Consider the following 23713-nt stretch of genomic DNA (forward strand, 5'->3'; position numbering starts at 1 on the left):
AAACTCATAATTAATTCTCTCAAGGTGGTTTGGTATCTTGAGTTAGCCCTGAAGGGAGAGTGACAGGATCACACCAGTATCCTCCTTCTGGAGCCCACCCTGTGGCTCACTGGCAGGAAAAAAAGCCACTTGCTTCCACCCACTGCCCTTTTGGACAATTCCAGTTGAAGAGTTTCCAAACACTGATGAATGGAATTCAAAAGTGTCTCTTCATTTATATCATTTCATTGTGTTCAATAAGGATGTTCCTCCCTCCCCTTCTACGAACAAAGTTAGTATGTTAAGTCCCAGTTATTTGCTTCTTTGTTAGGCTCCATGAGGCTAATGTACCAAAACAATGTGATACTCTTTTTAAGACTTTGACTTGTACTGTCAGTATGAATTTAGTGCCTTTCCAGGCAGCAAGATTTTTCTTCTTCGCTGATTTCATAGAATAAACACCCTTGTATACCCCTACCACTAATGTTACCAACCTCATAGACTAGCACGTAAGAATTACATTAGTTGGCTCGTTTGCATGGTACAACCAATACTGCAAGCACCTAGTCAAACTGGAATGAACAAGGTTGCCAACTGGAAGACCCTTCTGGAACCTGGAACACTTCTCAGGGACAAATGGCAGAAGAGGGGAGCTCTCAAAGCACTGCTCTGAGAAACAGGGTTACCTCAAAGGAGTTGGGGTGAGGCTTTTAACTGTCACATGATGAGGGTATCGTGGCAGGATTTCACAGAGACAGGCCCCCACGTGGATGCAAGGCTGCTGTAAGGAAACTTCCAGCAGAATGCCAGGTTTACTCTCTGGAGCCACTTCACAGCACTCAGGGGAACACCGGCTCCTGGCCCCAGGCTGCTGCCCAGTGACCTGGCAGAAGGGGTCCTCCAGTGGTTCTCCACAGAGAGCCCCCCCCAGTCAAAATGTGCAAGCTCTTAGGAAGATGTCCCTCAGGGACCATATTACCCAGGTGGTTCTCCACTTCTCCTCAGATTCCAGAAGTCGGAAGACCCACTTGGATTCTTGATTGCAATAATTGGAGTTCCTATCAATTTGGAGCAAATTCTTTTCTGTGGCTAAGTCTCAAAATGAGCTTCCTCATGTCTCCTCTGGGTCTCCAGCCCCGTCAGTCCCCGCTTCCTGTGGTTTCTGATGCCAGCTCCATCTGTACTGAACGATTGTATGGTGAGGAGAACAAGAGCAATGAGCGAAGCAAACCAATGCATGGAATTAAACAAAAAGTGTGCTTCACTCTTTCCTGGTCGTGTCTTTTCCTAAGGTGCTGTGTGTGTCCTGAAAGCTGCCTTCACAATCAAGGCACTTGTCAGAGCTTTAGGGAAGGGAAGACTCGACAGGCAGGGTGTCCTGCGGCCAGGAAAGGCAGGTGTGGAGAAGCTGGTTTCTGTGGCTCTGTTGTTTCAGACACACCCATAGAAGGAAGGGAAACCATTGTTTTCTTTGCTCTTAGTCTCTCCTTGACTGTTTTGTCAGTCTGGACAAGAGCTTCCTGCCTTCCCACAGCTTCCTTGCTGCCATCCATCTTGTAGTTCCTCCTATGTTATTAGTGACCCCACTATAAAGTGGGTGTAGAGAAGAAACAGAGGAAAACAAAAATCTGGCGTCCAAAGAGTCATCGTGGTAAGATGCCTCCTGAGAGCGGAAAGCTAAAACACCATTTTGGGTTATCCACTTTTCAGCCAATCCTGACTCCCACTGGCAAGGGGAATGGAAAGTTAGCAACATGTCCACCACACACCACACAGAACATTTATATCCATTTATTTGGGAAATTGCTTTACCTGTAAACTCACAACTGGTAAGGCACATTGTAGCAAAATCATGGGGGAAAAGAGAGACAAACACAAGGATCCTGTGAAGGGCGAAGGGCATGTACTTGCAGTAGTGTAGAAAACACTGGTTTCCCCCTTCCCTCCCCCTCCTCCAGAACACACAAAGCCACAGATTTCACAAAGCCTTCTCCTCACCCCTACTTGTTACCAAGCTTTCTTTAAAGCAACACAACTTCAAAAATGAAGTCCTTGTGGTGTTTTTTAGGATTATACCATGTCCCAAAAGCAGTGCTTGGGAATTCATGCTTACTACGGAACAGGAGCATTCTCAAGGATGCATGTACAACAGTGGCCCAGGTGAAAGCCTTGGCAAGACCGGCTGAGTCAGATGGAAACCCAGCAGCTGACACCCAAAGGCAACAGTTCCGTTGGTAAGAAATAGGAGTTACTTCCGTAGGGTCCGTGATCCCAGAGAGCTGGTCAGTTCAGGTGCTGAGGTCTTTGTGTTCCTGGCAGCATGAACCCAGGCCTGTGCCTGTTCAAGGTGCAAGAGGCAATGACAGCTACAGATCATTAAAATATAACACAACAAAGTAATCTAAAACCAAGTTTTCCTCTTTGGACTAAAAAATCAAAATATTCCTCAGTTATTCTCAACAAATGACAACATGAAAAAAATACAGAGGGCACACTGGCTGGTAGCCGAGTGTACTGAATCCATTCTCCTAGCAGGAGGATGGAGAAAGGATTCCCACACAGAAAGGCCAGATTAGAAAATGTACTGATAGTCATTTGGTTCAAGTGAGCCAAGGATGCTGCCCCTTTCAGACAGGTAAGAATTTCTCCAGAACATACCATAACATAGAGTTTGCTGCATTCATATTTAATAATCTATTTGCAATCAGCTTAATTATCAGAACATGCAACTAAGAGGTCTGACATATACGGTAACGTCAGCGCATCTGGACACGAAGAGCATCACGGAGACCACTGTGCATCTGAGCTGTGCGAGCAAGCTCTGCCCGGTATATCAGCTTGTTTCCCTTGTTTTATGAAAGAGGTAGGTCATCAGCAAAAAAGTAGCACAGGACACTCTTCAAGAGACTAACAAGATGAAGGGTAATGTCATCATTTACACCAAGGACACCCACTAGGGACTTAACCAGAGAACACCTGTCACAACTGGCTGGAAAAGAGGTGCTCTGGACAAGGACAATCAGCATCTTCTCCTAAGGCAGCTCAGGACTTGGCAAGAGGCAAATACAACAGACCACCCTGAGTTCCTTGTTATTCAATAGAACATAAACAGGATTTTCTAGAAGGCCATCCGTTTCACAGAGTGTTCTGCTAGGCCGACACAATTCCCCTTCTAGAGCACAGAAAGTTCTTTATGAAAACACTGCACAGAGATGAACAGTGTCCAAGTGTCACCTGTTGAGGGTAACTAAAAACAGTGAGGGGCTGCAGAGGACCACACCATTACACAAAGGAGCAACAGAGTCCAAGGATGTGGCAAACAAAAAACCCAGATCACGTGTCCTTTCTACTAGTTAGATGATTGGCGTTGCTTATTTCATTCAAATGCAGGTCCTTCTGACTAAATTTTTTAATGAGGGTTCCAGGAACTAAGGCCACCAGGGCAATGGCCAAAAGCTTGAAGACCGTTTGCCAGGAGAAAAGAGCATCCAGGGAGGTAAGAGTAGACAGGATGGAGCCTGTCTGCACACAGATAAAATTGTACGGGACCAAACCTGGAAGAAAGGGGAAGAGCCTGTTACCAGGGGCAGCAAAATGAAAACCAATAACCCTTCAGAAATGTCCCCAGGAATTCACACCCGTGACTCCAGATCTTTTTTGCCCAACTTCTGACCCTAAGCACATTAGTTCTTTCCCTTCTTCACCCCTCCCCCCTTTCCTCACTTCCCATAAACTGCCTTAACAAAAAGACTTGAAATGATTTATAAAAAATGCATATACTACAATAGGATAAGAATATTTTTAACAGGAAACCCAAAATAAATGAAGACTAAAATCAGGAGATACGGTTAGTATGAAAAAGCGTAAGGTTCACCCGTGTAGCTGGGTTCTGAGCACTCAACAGCCTATGTAATGAGAGCCACCAGCTTTATGAGGGTTATAATATGCATAAGATAAAAACAAGTTTCTCAGAAATAGCACTACTTTTGCATTCTATACTGTCTCTACGAGATCATCAATTCTACTGGACCCCAGAAGTCTGACTGGTGGCCAGCCAGGCTGGTTGTATAGCAACCCCCTGGAGAAGCAGTAAAAAAACATCCTTGCCCCCGGCCTCACCCCCCAATTCTGGTTACCTGCTCCTGGAGTAAATCCCAGGAACCTGCATCCTAACAGCTTCTCCTGACCTCCACTCCTGAGACTAACTGGTTTGGGACCCCCTGATAAGCCATTCCTCCTCTACTGTAGACGATGCCTCCAGGTCACAGAGCACTCAAGGTCACATGGCTTGTCAGAGAGGGGACTGGAATACTGGTCTCCAGAGTTTTTCCAAGCCTCCTGCCACCTAGGTAATTACAGGCTGCTGAGGAACCAAGGCACTTTGTCTGAAAGCTACTATGACCAGAAGAAGCTGTGGTCGATCTTGCTTCAATTTAAGACCTCAATTTCTCTCTCAAGTGTTCCCTATTAATAGCAACTGCTCAACCACAAATTTGTTATGTTCGACCTAGAAGCCCTGAGTAGTCAGTCAATCTCTTCATGCTCTAAAGCAGGTTTAAGAGAGGCAATCCTTGTCTTTGGCTTAAAGAGGGTGGTTTACTTCCAGTGTGGAGAAAACCACAGTTTTCTGTAGGCTATTAGCACATTACCATGCTGATAAAGGGGATCCAAGGCCCAGACTTTGAGAAACACCGCTCTTGTCCCAGCCCCCCACCTGGCCAAGTGGCCCATGGAGGGTGAGTCGCTTGCTGAAGGTCAGACAATTGTTGAAAGGCAAGAAGGAAATTTACTCTTCTCAAAGCAGCTCTGAATCAAAACTGAGGCCAGGGCCAGAGAGGAAGTCCTTTGCTCTGCTCCTCTCTCAGCTTCTGTCCTTTCTTCACCCATACACCCTCACTCCAGCTCTGCTTTCCTGCCAGCATTTCCTGAGACCTTGCCAAGGACCAAGTCACTGGTTTTCCACAGGTGATGCTTTGAACCCCAGTGCCTAGCCTTGTGTTGGCCACACAACATGAGCTAAATATCTTGGTGGAATGAACAATCCTTACTTTTCCCAAAGTATTCTTAAGGGTTTTCTGTTCACCCCTGAGCAGATCTGCAATCAGGATTAATCACTTGAGGTCACAAGGCTTGACGCTGTTCTTCACCAACCTGGGCTCTCAGAGGCAGGCATGGGGCCACGTGGCTGGTAACCCAGAGCAGGCCCCAGCATGGCAACGCTAGGACTCAGACTCACCCCACCAACTTCTTACCGATCAGAACAGAGAAGAAGAAATGCACAATCGGGATGTTCAGAATTGGAGCTGAGAGGTTCAAGAACCAGTTTGGCGTCATGGGGAAAAGTCTCAGAAACAGTAAGAAAAAAAACAGGCTGTTTCTATTCTCCTCCACCTGTAGCCAAAAAAGACAAGACCATTAAGAAGCAGAAAGAATCTCCAGATACTGAAAATCTGATAGCACCCAGCACTGCTCGAGATACTTCACATATTTTTTTTTTTTTAAGATTTTATTTATTTATCTGACACATAGACAGAGATCACAAGTAGGCAGCGAGGCAGGCAGAGAGAGGAGGGAGGAAGCAGGCTCCCTGCTGAGCAGAGCCTGATGTGGGACTTGATCCCAGGACCCTGAGATCATGACCTGAGCCGAGGGCAGAGGCTTAACCCACTGAGCCACCCAGCCGCCCTACTTCACATATACTGTTCCTGACTCTCCAACAACCCTCCAGAGCAGAGACTTCTTTCCTCATTTTTTTAAAATTAAGATTTTATTTATTCTATTTGACAGAAAGAGAGAGAAAGAGAACACAAGAAGGGGAGTGGCAGAGAGAGAGAGAGAGAGAAGCAGACTACCTGCTGAGCAGGGAGCCCGATCTGGGGCTGAATCCCAGGACCCTGAGATCAGGACCCAAGCTGAAGGCAGACACAACTGACTTAGCCACCCAGGCGCCCCTGTTTTCCTCATTTTTAAAATGGAAGTACCTGAGGCTCAGAGAAGTCAGGAACTTGCTCAAAGTCACAGAGTGGGTAATGATGAAGCTGGAGTTTGACCCCAGGTCTGTGCCTCATGAACATACCGAAAAGAACCCCTAAGAGCTCCAAAGCAGGGTGGAGGGGCACAGTGGGAAATTCCTGCCTGCAAACCCCTCAAGGCCCTGAGGGGACCCTCACCGGGGGGCCCAGCACTCAGTCGCAGCCCCTCCCCTTACCTTCCTCTGCAGCAGGGACACTTTATCAGGGAAGTAGGAGACCACCAGCTGTTTGCCAAAGACATTGGAGAGCAGGTAGCAGCACGTGGCACCCACTGACGTCAACACACAGCACAGCAGAAGCCCCAGCCATGGTCCGAACAAAGCACCTGCTAAAATGTTCTGTGAAAATAAAAAAAAACACCTCAGCCCTTAGAACATCTGGTGGCTAACAGCCACCTTGTACTGGAGCCCCAGGTTCCTTCCTCTTCCAGTGATTTTCCCAACCAAAACCCAACTCCCATTCTGTAGTGGTGAATGAAAAGTGATCCCAGGGCTGGGAACTGCACCCCTGGCCTTGGTCTCTTCACCTTCCTAACAGGATGAGGATGAACACTTCAGAAGGCAGGAGAACATTCTCTGGGACAACATGTGTATACAGACCCTCCCACCCCCCCGCCTGCTGCGTGGGCGGTGGGAGGCCCTACAATCACTAGTGCTCCAAGAAGGGAGAAGTGCAACTCACACGTTATTGTTACCATTTTAGATTAATGTAAACTGTGAATTTTCCTTCAGGAAGACCACCCAGGCTATATGAAACGTCCTCTTTCTTTGCTTTTTGTTGGAATTACATCTGTGTGGCAGAGAATGCTGGGGATTCCATGTTGACTGGAGCTCTAGCTGACACTCAAAAAAGTCTTAGATTAAGGAAAATGAAAAGTGAACGAATATATCCTAAATACAGTTTAGCTGGTAGATGTCACCCTGCCAAACATGGGATCCAAGAGAGAAAGTAAAAGGGGAACTTCCAAGTGAGAAGGTGGGGGTCTGACATGAAAAGGTCCTCAACATCACTCAGCATCAGGGAAATACAAATCAAAACCACAATGAGATACCACCTCACACCAGTCAGAATGGCTAAAATTAACAAGTCAGGAAATGACAGATGTTGGCGAGGATATGGGGAAAGGGGAACCCTCCTACACTGTTGGTGGGAATGCAAGCTGGTGCAACCACTCTGGAAAACAGCATGGAGGTTCCTCAAAAAGTTGAAAATGGTGGGGCGCCTGGGTGGCTCAGTGGGTTAAGCCGCTGCCTTCGGCTCAGGTCATGATCTCAGGGTCCTGGGATCGAGCCCCGCATCAGGCTCTCTGCTCAGCAGGGAGCCTGCTTCCTCCTCTCTCTCTGCCTGCCTCTCTGCCTGCTTGTGATCTCTCTGTCAAATAAATAAATAAAATCTTTAAAAAAAAAAAAAAAAGTTGAAAATGGAGCTACCCTATGGCCCAGCAATGACACTACTGGGTATTTACCCTAAAGAAACAAATGTAGTGATCCGAAGGGGCATGTGCACTCAAATGTTTATAGCAGCAATGTCCACAATAGCCAAACTATGGAAAGAACCTAGATGTCCATCAACAGACGAATGGATAAAGATGTGGTATATATATGTAATGGAATACTATGCAGTCATCAAAAAACTGAAATCTTGCCATATGCAATGATGTGGATGGACCTAGAGGGTATTATGCTGAGTGAAACAGGTCAATCAGAGAAAGACAATTATCATATGATCTCTCTGATAGGAGGAATTTGAGAGGCAGGGCGGGGTTCTTGGGGGGAAGGGAGGGGAAAAAATAATTAAACAAGATGGGACCGGGGAGGGAGACAAACCATAAGAGACTCTTAATCTCAATAAACAAAGTGAGGGCGGCTGGAGGGGTGAGGAGTGGGAGGGACAGGGTGGCTGGGTGATGGACACTGGGGAGGGTATGTGCTTTGGTGAGTGCTGTGAAATGTGTAAGACTGATGATTCACAGACCTGTACCCCAGAAGCAAATAAGAAATTATATGTTAATAAAAAGAAAAAAAAAGAAGGTGGGGGTCTGATGAGCACTACTACACATGAAGAGCTGAGCTACATGTCTTATGCCACTCTTACTATGACCCTGTGTCATATGCCATCCTTACGCCACTCTCCAGGGGGAGGTTAAGTATCACGCCCAAGCTCACACTAGGCAGAGACAGGATCACTCCCAGGTAGCATCTGACTCTGCCCTGAAGAGGGATCAGCTCAAGAAGAGAGGCAGAGGGGGCACCTGGCTGGCTCAGTCGGTACAGCCTCTGACTCTTGATCTCAGGGTTGTAAGTTCAAGCCCCATGTTGGGCATGGAGCATGCTTTAAAAAAAAAAAAAAAAGAAGAAGAAGAAGAAGAGGGAAGGCAGCTCCAGGGGCACCCCCAAGCAGTCAGTCCCTGACCTCAAGCACCACACACCTCCCTGTCTCTCTTGACATGGACATGTTTGCTTTTCTTCCCATTTCCCACAAACAGATGCCTTATAGGCATCCAGCCCAAATTTGGAGTAGAGAAAAGATGCCAACGTAGAAGAAAAAAGCAGGACGGAAGGAAGCTTTCAGGGTCTCCCGCTCGGTCACTTAGTCATGCAACAAGCACTGAGGGCCACTGTGTGCCAGACACTGTCACTGACCCAGCTGCTCTCATACAGTTTCATTTATTCCCCCACACAACAATGTGTAGGAGGGGGCCCGTTCTCCAGGCAAGGAAACAAGGCTGGAGAAGTTAAAGGGGTTCCCCGTGGTTATGCAGCTGAGATTCAAACCCACCCAAGCCCTAAAATAGACACACATTTATATGAGACAGCTGAAAATGCTGCAGGGAGGGCAGGAAGGTTCTTCTGCAGAACCTCAAGCGACAACGGAAGAGAAGCAGCCTGCAGCAAGAGCGCGTGCCAGGGCCCAGGACCGAGGCTCCAAGGGCAGTGGCGGGGGGGGGGGGGGGGGGCAGGGGGATGCCTGGGACATCAGAAGGGCTTATCCTCCCCACAATGGGGAGGTTTCCCCAGCCCCTCCAGCCTCACGTCACCATCAACAACATGCATCTGTTCATCAAACATTTGTGAAGGCGCTTCCCTAAGCCGCGCAAAGAAACACCAAGCCAAGAATCAAGAATGGGCCTGGTTTTCAAAGAGCCCAAAGATGAAAGGAGGACACGGATTTTCAAAAAGTAACAGAAAACAGTGCTGAAATGCAAACCATTATGGAAGCTCTGCAGAGGAACAGCCGACCCAGCCGGGATTGTGCGAGTATCTCTGGGACAGCGCACAGCCTGTCCAGGAAGCCCTTGGAGCCAGGCAGACATGGGTTCAGACCCCAGCCCCAACCCTCCTCACCTTGTCACCTTGGACAGTCACTTCCCAGTGCACTGCTTCCTTATCTATAAAATGTGATAATGGTGCCCACACGCTAAGGCTGCTAGGAGAGTTAAATAAGGTCAGCAAAGCAACGAGGACAGTGTTTGACCCAGGGGAGGCTGTCAGCACATGGCTGCCAGTCTTCCTTGGGACTGCGCGATTGGCAGCCTAAGGGCCCCTCTGCAAAGACAGAAGGTGGTTTCCCCGCAGGCACAGAAGGAGGGCAGGGCACTGACCAGGAAGCTGGAGCCAGGGATGGCAAAGCCCTGCTTGTAGAGGTAGGCGCTGCAGAACAGCAGGAACACGTAGGTCTGGTGCTCCTTCCGGTATTCTCGAAGGACCTCGGAGAGCTCCCGAAGCTCTGCCAGGTCTGAGGGGAACCACAGTGACCTAGGGATTTGGAAAAGTGCATGGAAACGTGAGTCCAGATCAATATACTACCTGGGAAAGTCACTTGTGTTTTCATTCCAAAGCAAGTTTATGAATGTGCCCATCAAAAATCAAGTTTGCTGGGAATACAGACATAGTGGGAGCCCAGGGTGACAGGCAAAGGGACACCACACAGCAGAGGGAGACAGAAGGGCCCGAGTTTGGGACTCGAGACCTGGGTTAACATCTCAGCTTTGCTGCTATCCAGCAGTGGGATCTCAGGCTAGTCCCTGGGCCTCAGTCCTCTTACAGGAAAAATGAGTAGTAAGTGCCCTTTTGCTCTCAGACTTTATGATCTATTCTTTTTTTTTTTTTTAAGATTTTATTTGTTTATTTGACAGACAGAGATCACAAGTAGGCAGAGAGGCAGGCAGAGAGAGGAGAAAGCAGGCTCCCTGCTGAGCAGAGAGCCCGACGTGGGGCTCACTCCCAGGACCCTGGGATCATGACCTGAGCCGAAGGCAGAGGCTTTAACCCACTGAGCCACCCAGGCACCCCTTTATGATCTATTCTTAAACAGATTCGCTTTCAGGCAAGAACTAAACGTCCTAAATTGCTTTCCATTCATGGAATGCCCCCTCCCCCACAAGCTTCAGGCCAAGGACAACTGAAACTTCACAATGCTCCCCAGTTATTAGGTAAAATGTTGTTTTATCAGTCACTAACACGCCAATTAAAGATTCTCTGGGAAGGTGTATCTGTTCTGTACCATAAACATAAGCTCCATGATAACAGGTCAGGCTTGAAACCAGCCCTGCCTTTTCACCCCTCTCTTTACTTGGCCCTTAGTGCATTCTGAACCCTGTACAAGGGTTACAGTGTAAAGGCCACCTTGCCTCTGACATCAGAGTAACCCCAGAATCCATGAACGACCAATTACGAGCAAACCCTTAAAATTGTCATCAGAATGTTTCTCTTAGTATGTCTGACACCCACAGGAGAGCCTTCTCCACCAGGGCACAAGAATACTGTAACTGAAAAGTTATCCTCATATTCAAGTATCAGTAACATCCTTGCCAACGCAAGGCTGGGTCAGGCACACTTCCATAAACAGTGTGCAACACTCCTGGGGACATCAGCCCGGCGGTGCCGCCTCCTGGCCCACCCAGTCGGTCGTGAGAAGGCGAAAAGTAGAGACAGCCAGGAAGACGGGCGGACCTGATCATTAATTCGTGAGTAATTTAAAGCTGTCCATGCAACACTTGTGAAGACCGAATGCCTGCAAGTCCCACTGCAAGTCCCAAGGACAGAGCGGACGAAGCGAGATGAGGAGGGGAGGACGAAGCGGGGAGGCTGACAGCAGCCACGGAGAGCGGGCTGCGGGTCCACACAGGAGCGAGGGGCGGGTTAGGGCCGGGCCGGGGAAGGCGACCGGCACACGGCTCCCGCGGCGACGCCGACCCGCCCATAGAGGCGCGGGAACCGGCGCCGCCGGGAGACGACGCCGCGTCTCCCTCAGCAAATCACCGCCCTGGGAGCAAAGCCACGGATCGCGCGCCCGAACCGCACACCGCGCAGCCCGCACCTTCAGCCGGGGCCCCCAGTCCCATCCACCCCGCCCGCCCGACACCGGACGGACGCGGCCGGGACCCCAGACCCCGACCCCCAGTCCGGAACCTGCCCCCCGCCCCCGACTCCTCCGCTCCCAGAACAGAACCTCCCGCCCCCCGGACCCCCTCCTCGGACCTGGCTCCCTTCCTCTGACCCGATCCGCGGCCCCCGCCACGCACCTGCCTGCGGTGTCCTCACCGGAACCCAGGGGCCGCCCGCGGGGCAGTCGCGTCGACAGCAAGTACAGGGCGAAGGTGCAGCCGACGAAGACCAGCAGGAGGCCGAGCAGGGGGCGCATCTCGGCGCCGGCGCCCGCGCCCGGACCCGCGGAGCCGCGGAAGAACCCGCAGGCAGCTCCCGGTTGGGGCTGCGCGCGGCCTGCGCCTGCGGAGCGCATTCGCAGACGGACCGGGGCGGGGTCCTCGCCAAGCCCCGCCCCTAGACCCAGGCCCCGCCCCCAGCGCGGGCTCCGCGGGCTGAGCCGGCCTGCCGAGATTCCAGCGGAAACAGGTCTTCCAGCAGCTGTCATGGGCGCTCACCCTCTTTCGGTCTGCGCATCTTTTCCCCATGTTTACCTTAGTCTCTTTCTCCGCTTATTTGCAGGCTCTTTGCCAGGCGCTGGGGGAGGCGGGATGATTCAGGAGCCCTGCCTACAGCGAGCTTGCAGTCTAGTGCTCGAGACACTCTTGTCCACCCCCAGCCGTGCAAAAAGCAGATACAGCCAGTGCTCCAGTCCAGTGCGGTGCAGCGGTCATAGTGACCACAGAAATAATGAAAATTACTTTTTATTGAGCGCCTACTATATGCCCATTATCCCTAATCCTCACAACAATCCTGCAAGGTTGGTATTTTTGTTTTTATTTAGCGGATGAAAAATCTGAGTCTCAGATTAAGTGACATCCCCAGCCCCAGCGCCCCTGCCCCAAAGACAGCCCTGATTACTGTTGTTGAGGACCACCTGAGCTAAGGCACCTCAGGCGCTTTGCTGGTTTCTGTTGGCTCTGGCGGTGGAGTCAGCTATTTTGTTAATAGTTCTGGTAAAAATTTATGGTAGTGACTTCTGGGTCTGCTGTGCCTGCTCCAGGCCATGAACCTATGATTCTCAAGTATCACTTAAACTGATCTCTGGAATATCCCGCAGGAAGGTGGCAGGCAACTTGGCTGTGGCCACAGTTTTTTTTTGTTGTTGTTGTTTGTTTGTTTGTTTTTAGATTTTATTTGCTTCTTTGAGAGAGAGAGAGAAAAGGGGAAGGGCAGAGAGAGATGCAGACTCTGACCGAGCAGAAAGGCTGACATGGGGCTTGATCCCAGCACCCTGGGATCATCACCTGAGCTGAAGGCAGACCCTTAAGCGACTGAGCCACCCAGGTGCTCCATGGCAGTAACTTTCTATTATTGATAAGGCTTGTGACTTTCTTGACTGAGGTTTGGGGTAGCGGCTATAATCATTTTAAGAGTAATAAGAGGAATTGTTAGGTATCTTCGGAAACATGCATCACTAAGGCCTCCAACTATTAGGGTAGTCATAAGCCCAAGGCTGGTGATCATATCTACAAATGAAAATGTATCCGTCTGGTGGGCAGAGGACTCCAGACGTTAAAGGAGACAGAGTTGGGGTTAGAATCCAAGTCAGCAAACGCCTGGGTGGCTTAGTCATTAAGCATCTGCCATTGTCTCAGATCATGATCCCAGGGTCCTGGGTTCGAGGCCCACATTGGGCTTCCTGCTCATCGGGAGTCTGCTTCTCCCTCACCCACTCCCCCTGCTTGTGTTCCCTCTCTAGGTGTCTTACACTCTGTCAAATAAATTTAAAAAAAAAAGAAAAAAGAAGTGAATATAGAATTCAAATCAGTCTGGGTACAAAACTAGTGGTCCCACACTGTGTGGATTCGTGGAGGAGACATGGTTTGAGTTTTCCTTAAAGATGAGCAAGACTTCCACAACAGAGAAAGGAGGCAGAGAGTGAGCCGTGGGCCCAAGCAGGGCACCAGAGTCCAGTTTCGTGAAGCCTAAACTATATGAGAAATGAGAAGTTGGAGACAAACTGGAAAACACTGGAAGGTAGGCTCAGGAGCTGGAGTGTTCAGTAGTGTGCCTGGGAAGACAGCAACAGAGGTGTTCAAACAGGAGAATGATTCCGTTCCTGTTTTAGGATGTTTGCTCTGGCACATGATTAGAATATGTACTGAGTTGGCAGTTCCAGCTGTCCTTGTGAGAAAGGATGCAGGCTGAGCCAGGACCACAGCAGTAAGAGTGAAGGGAGGAGGATGGACACACGAGGAGGAGCTGAGCTGGTAGGACATCAGACTGATTAAATGGAGAAGAGGCAGAGAGGACTCCATAATGCCACAAGCCTAGACGACAGAGAGAAAGCATCTTCGTCATATCATTCAAAGCACCTCTTGGGCCAAATAAGGAGCACCTGTCAGAATTTGAAGTGTACCTGGTCCTAGCAGTTCCACGTCCAGGAATTTAACCTGTAGATATGCTCCCAGACAAAGATGTATGTCCCAGGGTATTCTCCCAGCTTTGTTTTGGTATTATGAGATCAGGAACAACCTAAATGCCCATCAGCGGGGGACTAGTGAGGTTAATTGTGGTATATTCACAAAAGGAAAACTAAGTAGCTTTCTAAAAGAGGTAGTCAACTCCGTATATCCTGATACGGCACAGTCGCCATAGAAACAGCAGGGCTGAAAAGTGAACAAACAAGTCGCATTGTTAGAGGATACTACGAGACATCTACAAGAAGAAAAAAGGGGATATGCTTTAACTTTTCAAAATGCTGAAGTATTTATGAATGAAATGATTCCATGTCTGGGACGTGCATCAAAATAATAGGATGGGGGGTTTGTGGGTAGGGACAGAAATCAAATAACACTGGCCATTGGATTGGTAATTGTTGAAGTTGGGTGATATGGGCTTGTGGAGGAGGATTTCATACTGTTTAGTCTATTTCCATATGTGTCTGAAATTTTCATTTAAAAAATGTGGGGAAAGGGTCTCAGCCCTCCATTCGTTCTCTTCCTTCAAACCCTCCATTCCAGCTAAGCTTGCAACATGTTAGTTCATGTCTTCATAGTGCTCTTCCCTCTCTGTTGGGCAATCTCTGCCTGAAAAATTGCTACTTTTGTAACCACCCAGGGCAATTGTCATCTCCTCTGAGAAGCCTTCTCCAGCTCCCACAGTCGGAAAGGTTGCTCCTTCTCTGTGCTTGGGGTTCCCTGTGGAGTGTCTGCATTCCTGTTATTACAAATACTGGGTCATTATCCACCCTCTCCCCAGTCGAGAGTAAACATCTTCAGAAATGAGACCACGTCTCATCTACCTTTTGTCTGTCCCAGCTGTGCTGGGACTTATAATTGGCATTTAACAAATGTTTATTAAATTAATTTATTAAATTAATGGGTCAGGTCTAGCGAGGAAATGGTTAGTTGTTTGGATGGGTGCATGTCGATTTTGAGAAGTCAGAGGAACATAGGAGGAAAAAAAGTAAATGAAAAACTTATCTTATTGAGCCTGTGTCAGGAGTGTGCTAGGGTAGGGGCACAGTAGTGGACAAGAAGGCTTCTACTCTTGAGGACTTGACTTGCCCTTTGGCTGGGGGACAGCATGGAGAGAGTTATCATTTTAAAGTAGAATAGGTGCCCTGGGGGAAAATACATACGGCAAAGCTTATTCAACTCCAGAAAAGCAAGTATTATGAACCCACTTAGGAGGGCGAGGCTGAGCAGGTGTTCGGATGAAGGCTGTCTGTGAGCGCTGCTGAAGGCTGCAGCTGTGAGTGCTGAACAGAGCGCAAACCCCCATCTGCCCCTCCTGAGTCCCTGCTCCTTCCTCTGCGCAGTAGTGCCTCCCAACAAGCAGGTGAAAATCCAGACCTCCACCGCACTGGGATCTGGAGATTATCTGTCTAGAGCAGAGTGTCGGAACAAGGGGAGGGGACGTGGCTTCCTAGACAGACTATGAGACTTCGGAAAGGAAGAGCAGCTGACAGAGGCCACACACCAGAGTCTAATCTCTCACCCTATGCTACCTTCTTGAGAGAGAGGACTGAGATCAGAAGACTGGTATGGAAATTGTGGAACCAGAGAACAAGATGGCTCACTCAGGGATGTCAGTGAGTGGAAGGAGTGTCCCGAGAGCCCAAGAAGCAATGTTAGAAAAGGAAACCATGTGCAGGGTCAGAGTCCATGGGAAAATGCACCAAGCAGACCCAAGGGTATGGGCTTCCACCAACCTGAAGGGGGTAACAGACCTTTGACAGAGCTCTTTTGGGAGATGCAAGCCTGATTTCCTACAGGCTCACTACTTGCTGCCTGACCTGCCTCACTCCTTGGGATTCCCTTTCTGATTCCTCCAGCTCAACCTGTCTGCTTGGGGGAGAAGCCTTGGACTGTGCGCCCCACTCCTATCCCACCTCTCCAATGATCTGTCTACCAGACCCAGCACCTGTGGCGCTAATTCTAACCAGCTGGTGCACCACCTGGCGTCTTCAGCAGCCTCTGTTGAGCCCATTCATTTACAGCACATGCCCAGGCAGCCTGATGAAGGACAACAGTAACCCCCGACCAAGGACACATGTTGGACTAAGAAGCAGATAGGTGCCTGTGGCTCGAGGAAGCAGGAGGGAAGAAAAGGCAAGAGGTTGCAGTGAGAGTGGACTAGCCAGGCACTCAGCGAGACTCTTTGTCAATAGCACTCAGGCTCCTTTTATGGCTGGATCAGATCAGCAGAGAGCAATCGAAAGGAGTAGCTCGAGGACCACAGGATTTAGCTTCCCTACCGCTTTCCAGCCACAACTGATTGGAATGGGATGGACACCTTCCCCCAAGAGGAGGATCTAAGCGCTGCTTCCTCTCCCTGGATTTTGGAATTGGGCCACCTAGTGATTGAACAGCTGGGGACACAGTGGTGCCAAGATCTCCGTGGTCCACAGCTGCCCTGTGAGGGAGCCAAGCTGAGTCAGGGAGACTCAAGGTAGAGCATAGGGTCAGTTGAGGCCCATCTCTTTTGCTCAAGGCTCTGGGCTGCCCTGACCCCACGCTTCCTGAAGGCTGATGGTTGAGTTCTTGGGTTTCCACAAATCCTCTCTCTAGTAACATTTGCATTCGTATGAGTAGATTTCTGTTACTGGCATTCAAAGTCTTCTTGGCTAAGCTAGGTTTTGCAGGACTGAGAGCACCAGGCAGGGGTCCAAGGACGAGAGGTTCCAAGTTTAGGGTTTGTTAAGTGTATTGCTGTCTTAACTCCAAGTGGAGGTGACTCCCTCGAGTCCTAATGGTGAACCCACTGCATTCTGTCCAGCAGACACTGACTACTTGCTCTGTACCTCGTGCTGTGCCAGATGCTACGGCAATAAATACGCCACAACCGTTCTTGGCAGTGCTCAGTCTCAGAAGAGGTACAGACACAGAAATAGAATACAATGCAGCCTAATAAAAGCAGTAAGGATACACATCAAAGTCAGTGGCAGAAGGGAGTTGTAGAAAGCAAGGGGGGACTTTGAGCCACAGCTTGGAGTCATCCAGGAATGCCGGAGGGGCCTGGAGGATTTTAGCCAAGGTGCTCAAATGGGGGAAGTGGAGGACAGCAAAATCTCCTTGCCTTTGGGTCAGGTGGTTTTGGCAAAGAATGGTGTCAGGACCATCTGGAAGGTTCTAGAGAGGAGTGAAAAAAAAAAAAGAAAAACGAGCCAATCTCTCTCTTTTCCCGGGGAGCCAAGGAAATGGGTAGTGGGTCTCCAGAGAGAATGGAAACAATAATAAAGAAGTGCTGGATGGAAGGCTAAGGCAGAGAAGGGGGTGCGACTCTGTGGAAATGGGCGATGGCTAGGAATGGAGGGCGCTTTTGAACTGCACATGGTTCCATAGGGCTCAGAAGATTCCAGGAGGTGTTCATCCACTATGTCCTGAGCACAGACGACGTTGTAGGCGCCACATGAGGCTCCGGGCCCTGCCTTTTGTGGAGCTTCTAATGGAGATGACAGACATTAATCAAATAATCTCACAAATAAATGTAAGGGGGGTAAAAAGCTCAGTAGAAGATAATTGATGAAGATGGGAGGGAGGTGGGTAGACTGCAGTTTAATGGCATCTTGGATTTGGGATTCAGAAAGAGACTCTGACAAAGAAGATGGAGGAGAGGCAAGGATAGCAAGAAAGCAGGAAGTTCAGGGGCCTCGGGAGAACCTGCGAAGGGAGTAGCCACACCTGCCTTCCCTTTGCTGGGTCGCTGTCACGTGAGACTCATTGAAATTCATCTCCATCCAGTGAGCAAATTTCATTCCTTCCTTTACTCATTCATTCATTCATCTGTTTGTCCATCCATCTACCCATTCCCCAGTCAGCCGGGTACCATGCTAGGAGACACTAAGGAAGAAGCCGAGAGACTCCTCCCGGCGAAAGGAGTTCATAAATGAACTAGCTATGCTACTCCAACATTTTCTTGCCATTGGTTTGGCCCCCGCCTACCAGGTGAGGGAAAGAGGACAAAGAAGTGGTGGGCTAGTCAAAACATGGGACCAGGGGTGCCTGGGTGGCTCAGTCAAAGATCTGCCTTTGGTTTGGGTCGTGATCCCAGGGTCCTGGGACTGAGTCCTGCATGGGGCTTTCTGCTCAGCAGGGAGTCTGCTTCCGCCTCTGCCTCTGCTCCTTCCCCCAGCTTGTGCTCTCTCTCTCGGTCTCTCTCCCCAAATAAAGAAATATAATCTTAAAAAAAAAAAATACAGGACCAGTAAAACTCTAAAAAGAAATAAGGGCCTACCGGCACTGATCTCTCTATGCACAATTGCTGGAGAAATGTGAGAAGAGGGACAGAGGGTAAGAAAGCCAAGCAGGCAGGAGCATCTCTGAGTCTCATTCCTTCTCAAGCTCAGTCTCCATGTGATACACAGAGACATATGTACAAGATGTGCCACACAGGAAAGCATAGAGTTCTCCAGTTTATCACATAAAGACTCCATTTCTTTTAAAAGGTCTTTTCTCAGGGAAAGCAGCAGGAGAACAGTCACTCGGATGAGGAGGATGTTATGGGCCTATGACACTCCGGAATCTGGGGAACCTTATGGCAGTGGCCACAGCTGTGTGATGGGTGGTGCCACCCCTTTGGCTCTGTGCCTGCACTGGGCATCCGGCCCCGGGAATGGTGCACCCTTGGTTCTGGCCTCTCTGGCCTTGGCCCTCCAGGGCCTCTTGACTTAGCTGCTGCCATCACTCCAGACTCACTGAGCATACCTACTCCTGGGGCAGCCTAAGAATTTTTCCAACTGGAGCACATTGGTGTAGTATCTGATTCACGTTAGTGACACAGGTTACTCAGCATCGTTCCAAAAGGTGAACATTCATGACCTCCAACAGGTGGATGGCAGATAGCATGTGTTCATTTCCCATTTCCATATCCTCTCAATTTCCTTCAAATAACCATGAATTGCGTCAGTAACAAGGACGAACATTTCCAAAGGACTGCTCAAAATGAGGGTTGCCTGGAAGGTGACCCTTCTTCATCTCAAGTGAAAACCAAGCTTTTTTTCTCCTGCCTCTCGCTCCCTCCATGGTCACTGTGAGCGAGCCTATCCTACCACTTCAGCTACCTTCCCCTGCCCCTTCGCTTACTGTCTAGTCCCAGCAGCTGCCCCCCACCCCCCGTGCTGTCCCTCTGTCCCCCCTTCCCTCACACACCAACCCACTTCCCAGAGTGAACAGCTCAAGAGACAGGTTGTTGTTGAGGATGAGAAACTCTCTTATTGCATCTTAGATCAGCCGTATCAAAATAAATAAAAGCATATTCACATTTACCAAACCACTCACGGATGTGGTCCCCATGGGATTTCAAAGAACCCTTCACAGACTTGCCCCCCAAACCCACACAACAACCCTGTGAGGTAGGTCAGGCTCCATTCCCTCCTACGTATAAGGACCTGGAGGAGTTTGGCACAGGGAGTGTGGGGTCGAGTCCAAAGTGAGGTCTCCAGCCAATCCTTCCCTTTCGGATGCTCTCCGCGCTGAGCAGAGCTGCCCCAGTGACAGGCAGCAGGCTGACAGGCCAAGACAAACAAGGCCCCGGGACGCAGCCAGACAAGACGCTGGGCTGTGGGGAGCCTGGCTATTTCTGACTTGCCCTACTTAGGGGCTCCCTTCCCAGGACCGTTCCATAATCCAAGGTTGCCTGACATTTTGCAATGTGCCATCCATGGGACGCTGCTGGAAAAACACCTGCTTATTCATACTGGTTTGTGCCTTGAGGAAGAGGTGAGGTGATGCTTTAAAACAGACTACAGTTGTAGCTTGCTTGATGTTCCTGGTGCCCCTGTGTCCCGGTAATGGTTACATCAGCAGCTCGGGGCAGAGGATAGGCTGGAAGACCGTCTCGATGTTTTCCATCAGCACAAGATCATACCGACACAAGTCGGGCCTGAGGATGTGAGACAGAATATCCTCATCAATCAAGTAGTGAACACATCCCATTCTTGGAAAAGAAGTCACATTCTGTCCTTAGGATCTCACATTGTGGAGCAATTATTCCTCACGTGATAGGAGAAAGCTTACGCTAAATGTCAGTGACAATAAGAAAGCAGGATGTAAGATGTTATTTGCCACCTAACTTCATCTAGGTTTGATTTTTTAAAAGATTTTACTGATTTATTTTCATCGAGGCTTAAAGCAATAATAGGAGATGAGAAAAAAAATAATAACCCAAACTATTCACATTTGTTGCCTCTGCATAATGACATGATGGTGATATCATTCTGCTTCTTAACACCTTCATACTTTCCAGGTTTTATAAAATCAATGTGTATTCGATGATCAGGAAAAAAAGTATTAAGGAATCCCATGGTTTTAAGATGTAATGACTGTCCTCTTAGAGGAAAGTTGTATTATTAAATGTTTCAGGGTACCCTAAACCTTTAGGAGAGAGGAACTCATAAGCATAAACTACTGACTGCTCACAGCATTGTCCGCCCATAGACTGGGTGCTCGGACTGTATGTTGGAAGTGGTATCAGTCACAGAGTGCCCATGCCACCACAGCTTTGCTCTTTCTCCCCCAATTCGACTCTGTCCCCCTGCACGTGCGTGCACGCGTGTGCACACACACATGCACACAGTTGCTTATTTTTTCTAAACCAATTGAGAATAGGTTGCTTCTCCCTTACTACATCAATGTGTATTTCCTAAGAACAAGGTCATTCAAGTTCAACATCAAGATAGTACTTTCATACTGCATCAATTGAATAAAACATTCTGGTTATTCTGTACCTTTTTTTATATGAGGCTCTTTTCCACAACAAAAATACTTGCAAGCAGTGTGGGTGGAGTGATTAGGGCAGAATTATGTAACCATAAGCATGTAACATTATTTCTTTGGATTATTGGGTCATTTATCTTTAAGTGCCTACTAGTAAAATTTTCTTCAATTATGGGGTTACTGGTTTTTATCATGTCTATTTTTGGAAAACCCCTCCCCTCCTTCATTGTAATCTATGAAGTCCTATTAAAACCTCAGACCCAGAGGATTGGACAGGAACCGGTAAGGTCTTTGGAAAACAAGGGCTTGTCACACCCTGCCAATGGCTCACCTCTCTGGATGGGCAAGTGACCTTAACTTCATGCGGAGAATCCTGAGCTTGTACTTGGGGCCTATTACAGATCCTGTAGAGAACACCAAAGAAACGGTTGCCACTTTATCCAAGTCTTGACTGAATCTCGCAAGCAGACTCACTTGGTGGTATTTCTGAAATACTGCAGGTTCACTGGAAGGAAGAGATAATATTTCTAAGTGGATATAGATTGCTAATGAAAGGAAGCAGTTTTGAAGCCTACAAACCACGCAAAAGCAGGTAGCCACTTGACCCCCAAGTTCTGCTGGATTCCAGAGAACAGCATCAGTGCAGCTTCTGGCCCCATGAATGATGAGATACTGGGGCACGAGACAGGTGCACCCACCTGCCATACACCAGATAGCATTCTCATCTCTCAACACGTCTCCATTCCCCTGAAAGCTTCTTCAAGATAAGGATTAGTCATTTTACAGACAAGGAAACAGATGCCTGTAGAGCTTAAATTCACCCAGGTCACACAGCTTACGTGCACCTGTGCGAGGATTCAAGCTCACTTCTGAGTTCAAGGTTAGAGTCTTTCCATGAATCTGCATTGCTAGATGTATATGTGTATTTCTAGCCCAGCTAGCTGCTAATAGAGAAGCTGTGCTTCAGCATCTGTTCTTCCAGTCCTGCCTCTCAAATAAGATAGCTAAATAATTTCCCAAGTATTCGATGTTTCCTACAGTTGGAATCTCACACTGAGCCTAAGGTAAACCCACTGCGGAGTTCAGCTGGGTCAGTGTCCCTCTGGGGAGCTGCGGGAGGAGACCCTGGAGACCCACCCTGCACTCAGAAATGGGAGGCTTGCTCTAGAAGTGAATCCTTAATTTGGAGGTGGGATTGGGGAGTGGGGGAGGCATGTGTCACCCCAGCCCCACTGGAATCATGTGTAAGCCCTGTGGAGAGCAAACATGCCACATGTAAAACTAATCTGAAATGTACGCAGATTTTGATTTTTAAATACCACCCTCACTAAAACCTCCTTCTTGGAGGAGAAATAGCTGATTCCAAGGCTAGGACAGGGAAAGTGCAAAGCAGACCTCCAACAACCTGTGTGCCAAAAAGGGAGGAAGGGCTCAAAGAATGGTGGGAGATGTTCCAAAGGATCTAGAATCACTTCACACTCATCAGGAAGGCTACTATTAAAAAAAAACCACACAAACTGAAAATAAGAAGTGTTGACAAGGATGTGGCACCTGGGTGGCTCAGTCATTAAGCGTCTGCCTGCAGCTCAGGTCATGATCCCAGAGTCCTGGGATCAAGCCCTGCATCAGGCTCCCTGCTCAGCAGGAAGCCTGCTTCTCTCTCTCCCACTCCCCCTGCTTGTGCTCTCTCTCTCTCGCTGTCTCTCTCTCTCTGTGTCAAATAAATAAATAAATAAATCTTAAAAAAGAAGAAGAAGTGTTGATGAGGACATGGAGAAACTAGAACCCTTGTGCACTGTTGCTAGCATGTAAGGTGGTATGACCACAATGGCAAAGGGTCTGGGGTCTCTTTGTAGGATTAAAAATAGAATTACCTCATGATCCAGCAATTCTGCCTCTGGGTAGAAACTCCAAAGAATTGAAAGCAAGTTCTCAAAAAGATATTTGCACACCCACATTCACAGCAGCAACATTCACAAGAGACAAGAGATGAAAGCTACCCAAATGTCCGTCAGTGGCTGAACGAATAAACACCACATGATATCGACACACAATGAAATATTAGCCGTAAAAAGGAAGGAAATTCTATCACATGCTACAAGATGGATGAACCTCAAGGACATTATACTAGATGCAATAAAACCAATCACAAAAAGATAAATATTGTTGGACTCCATTTATATAAGGTATCTAGAGTAATCAAATTCACAGAAATATAAAGTTGAATGGTAGTTAGGAGAGGCTGGAGGGAGAAGGAAAAGGGAATGTTGATCAATGGGCACGGAATTTCAGTTTGCACGCTGAAAAGATTCTGGAGATTTATTTCACAATAACATGACTATTCTTTTTTTTTTTTTTTAAAGATTTTATTTATTTGTCAGAGAGAGAGGGAGAGAGAGCGAGCACAGGCAGACAGAATGGCAGGCAGAGGCAGAGGGAGATGCAGGCTCCCCGCCAAGCAAGGAGCCCGATGTGGGACTCGATCCCAGGACGCTGGGATCATGACCTGAGCCGAAGGCAGCTGCTCAACCAACTGAGCCACCCAGGCATCCCTAACATGACTATTCTTAACACTACTGAGCTGTACACTTACAAATGATTAAGATAATAAACTTTACATCATGTGTTTTTGTAATGATAAAAAAAATGCACTTAAAAAAGGGCACAGGCCCAATTTGAAGAGATTTCACTGGCTGGATCTGAGACAATTTAAATATCAAAATAAGTAAATGGTAGTAATTTAACATGAACATTAACAAAATAAAAATAAAATGTTAACAAAATATTAACATTAACAAAATAAAAATCCATGAGTCCATATTGATATGACCAAACAAATGGGGGAAATGAGAAAGCTTTTCCTAAATGATGAATTGGAAAAATCGTCATTTGACAACCACAGTAGTAACAATTCAACCACAAAACCTCAAGTAGTGGGTAAAAGTTTGACCAGTAATGGAACATTTACATGGTCTCACAGTACCTCCCTGCAACGTACTTACTAATACAAAGGAGAAACAGTAACTTGATAGTGAAGAAGCCTGGCAGCAACTCCCTTAATGAAGTGATCCACGTTCATGGAATAAAGCAAAGCTGTGGGCCTCCTGAGAGG

The 23713-nt window shown here is 48.2% G+C and overlaps 2 protein-coding genes across 2 annotated transcripts in view; both read right to left on the reverse strand.

Annotated features, from left to right (window-relative positions):
* Positions 1–1754: 1754 nt before the first annotated feature.
* On the reverse strand, positions 1755–11764 carry TMEM41A (transmembrane protein 41A). The gene is made up of 5 exons (XM_047732210.1): positions 11536–11764; positions 9613–9766; positions 6188–6349; positions 5232–5370; positions 1755–3533 (listed from the first exon to the last, which is right to left on the reverse strand). Exons 1-5 carry the CDS (start codon positions 11751–11753, stop codon positions 3313–3315), a joined length of 894 nt encoding a protein of 297 aa, XP_047588166.1. The 5' UTR covers positions 11754–11764; the 3' UTR covers positions 1755–3312.
* A 7311-nt stretch (positions 11765–19075) lies between these two features.
* LIPH (lipase H) overlaps positions 19076–23713 on the reverse strand; it is a 45848-nt gene continuing 41210 nt past the window's right edge. The window contains exons 9-10 of the mRNA XM_047732197.1: positions 20933–21106; positions 19076–19768 (exon numbers count right to left, since the gene is read on the reverse strand). Coding sequence (XP_047588153.1) covers positions 19681–19768; positions 20933–21106 — 262 coding nt within the window. The 3' untranslated portion in view covers positions 19076–19680. The remainder of the gene's footprint in view (positions 19769–20932; positions 21107–23713) is intronic.

The sequence above is a fragment of the Lutra lutra genome, chromosome 1, assembly GCF_902655055.1.
Source record: "Lutra lutra chromosome 1, mLutLut1.2, whole genome shotgun sequence".
NCBI lineage: Eukaryota > Metazoa > Chordata > Mammalia > Carnivora > Mustelidae > Lutra > Lutra lutra.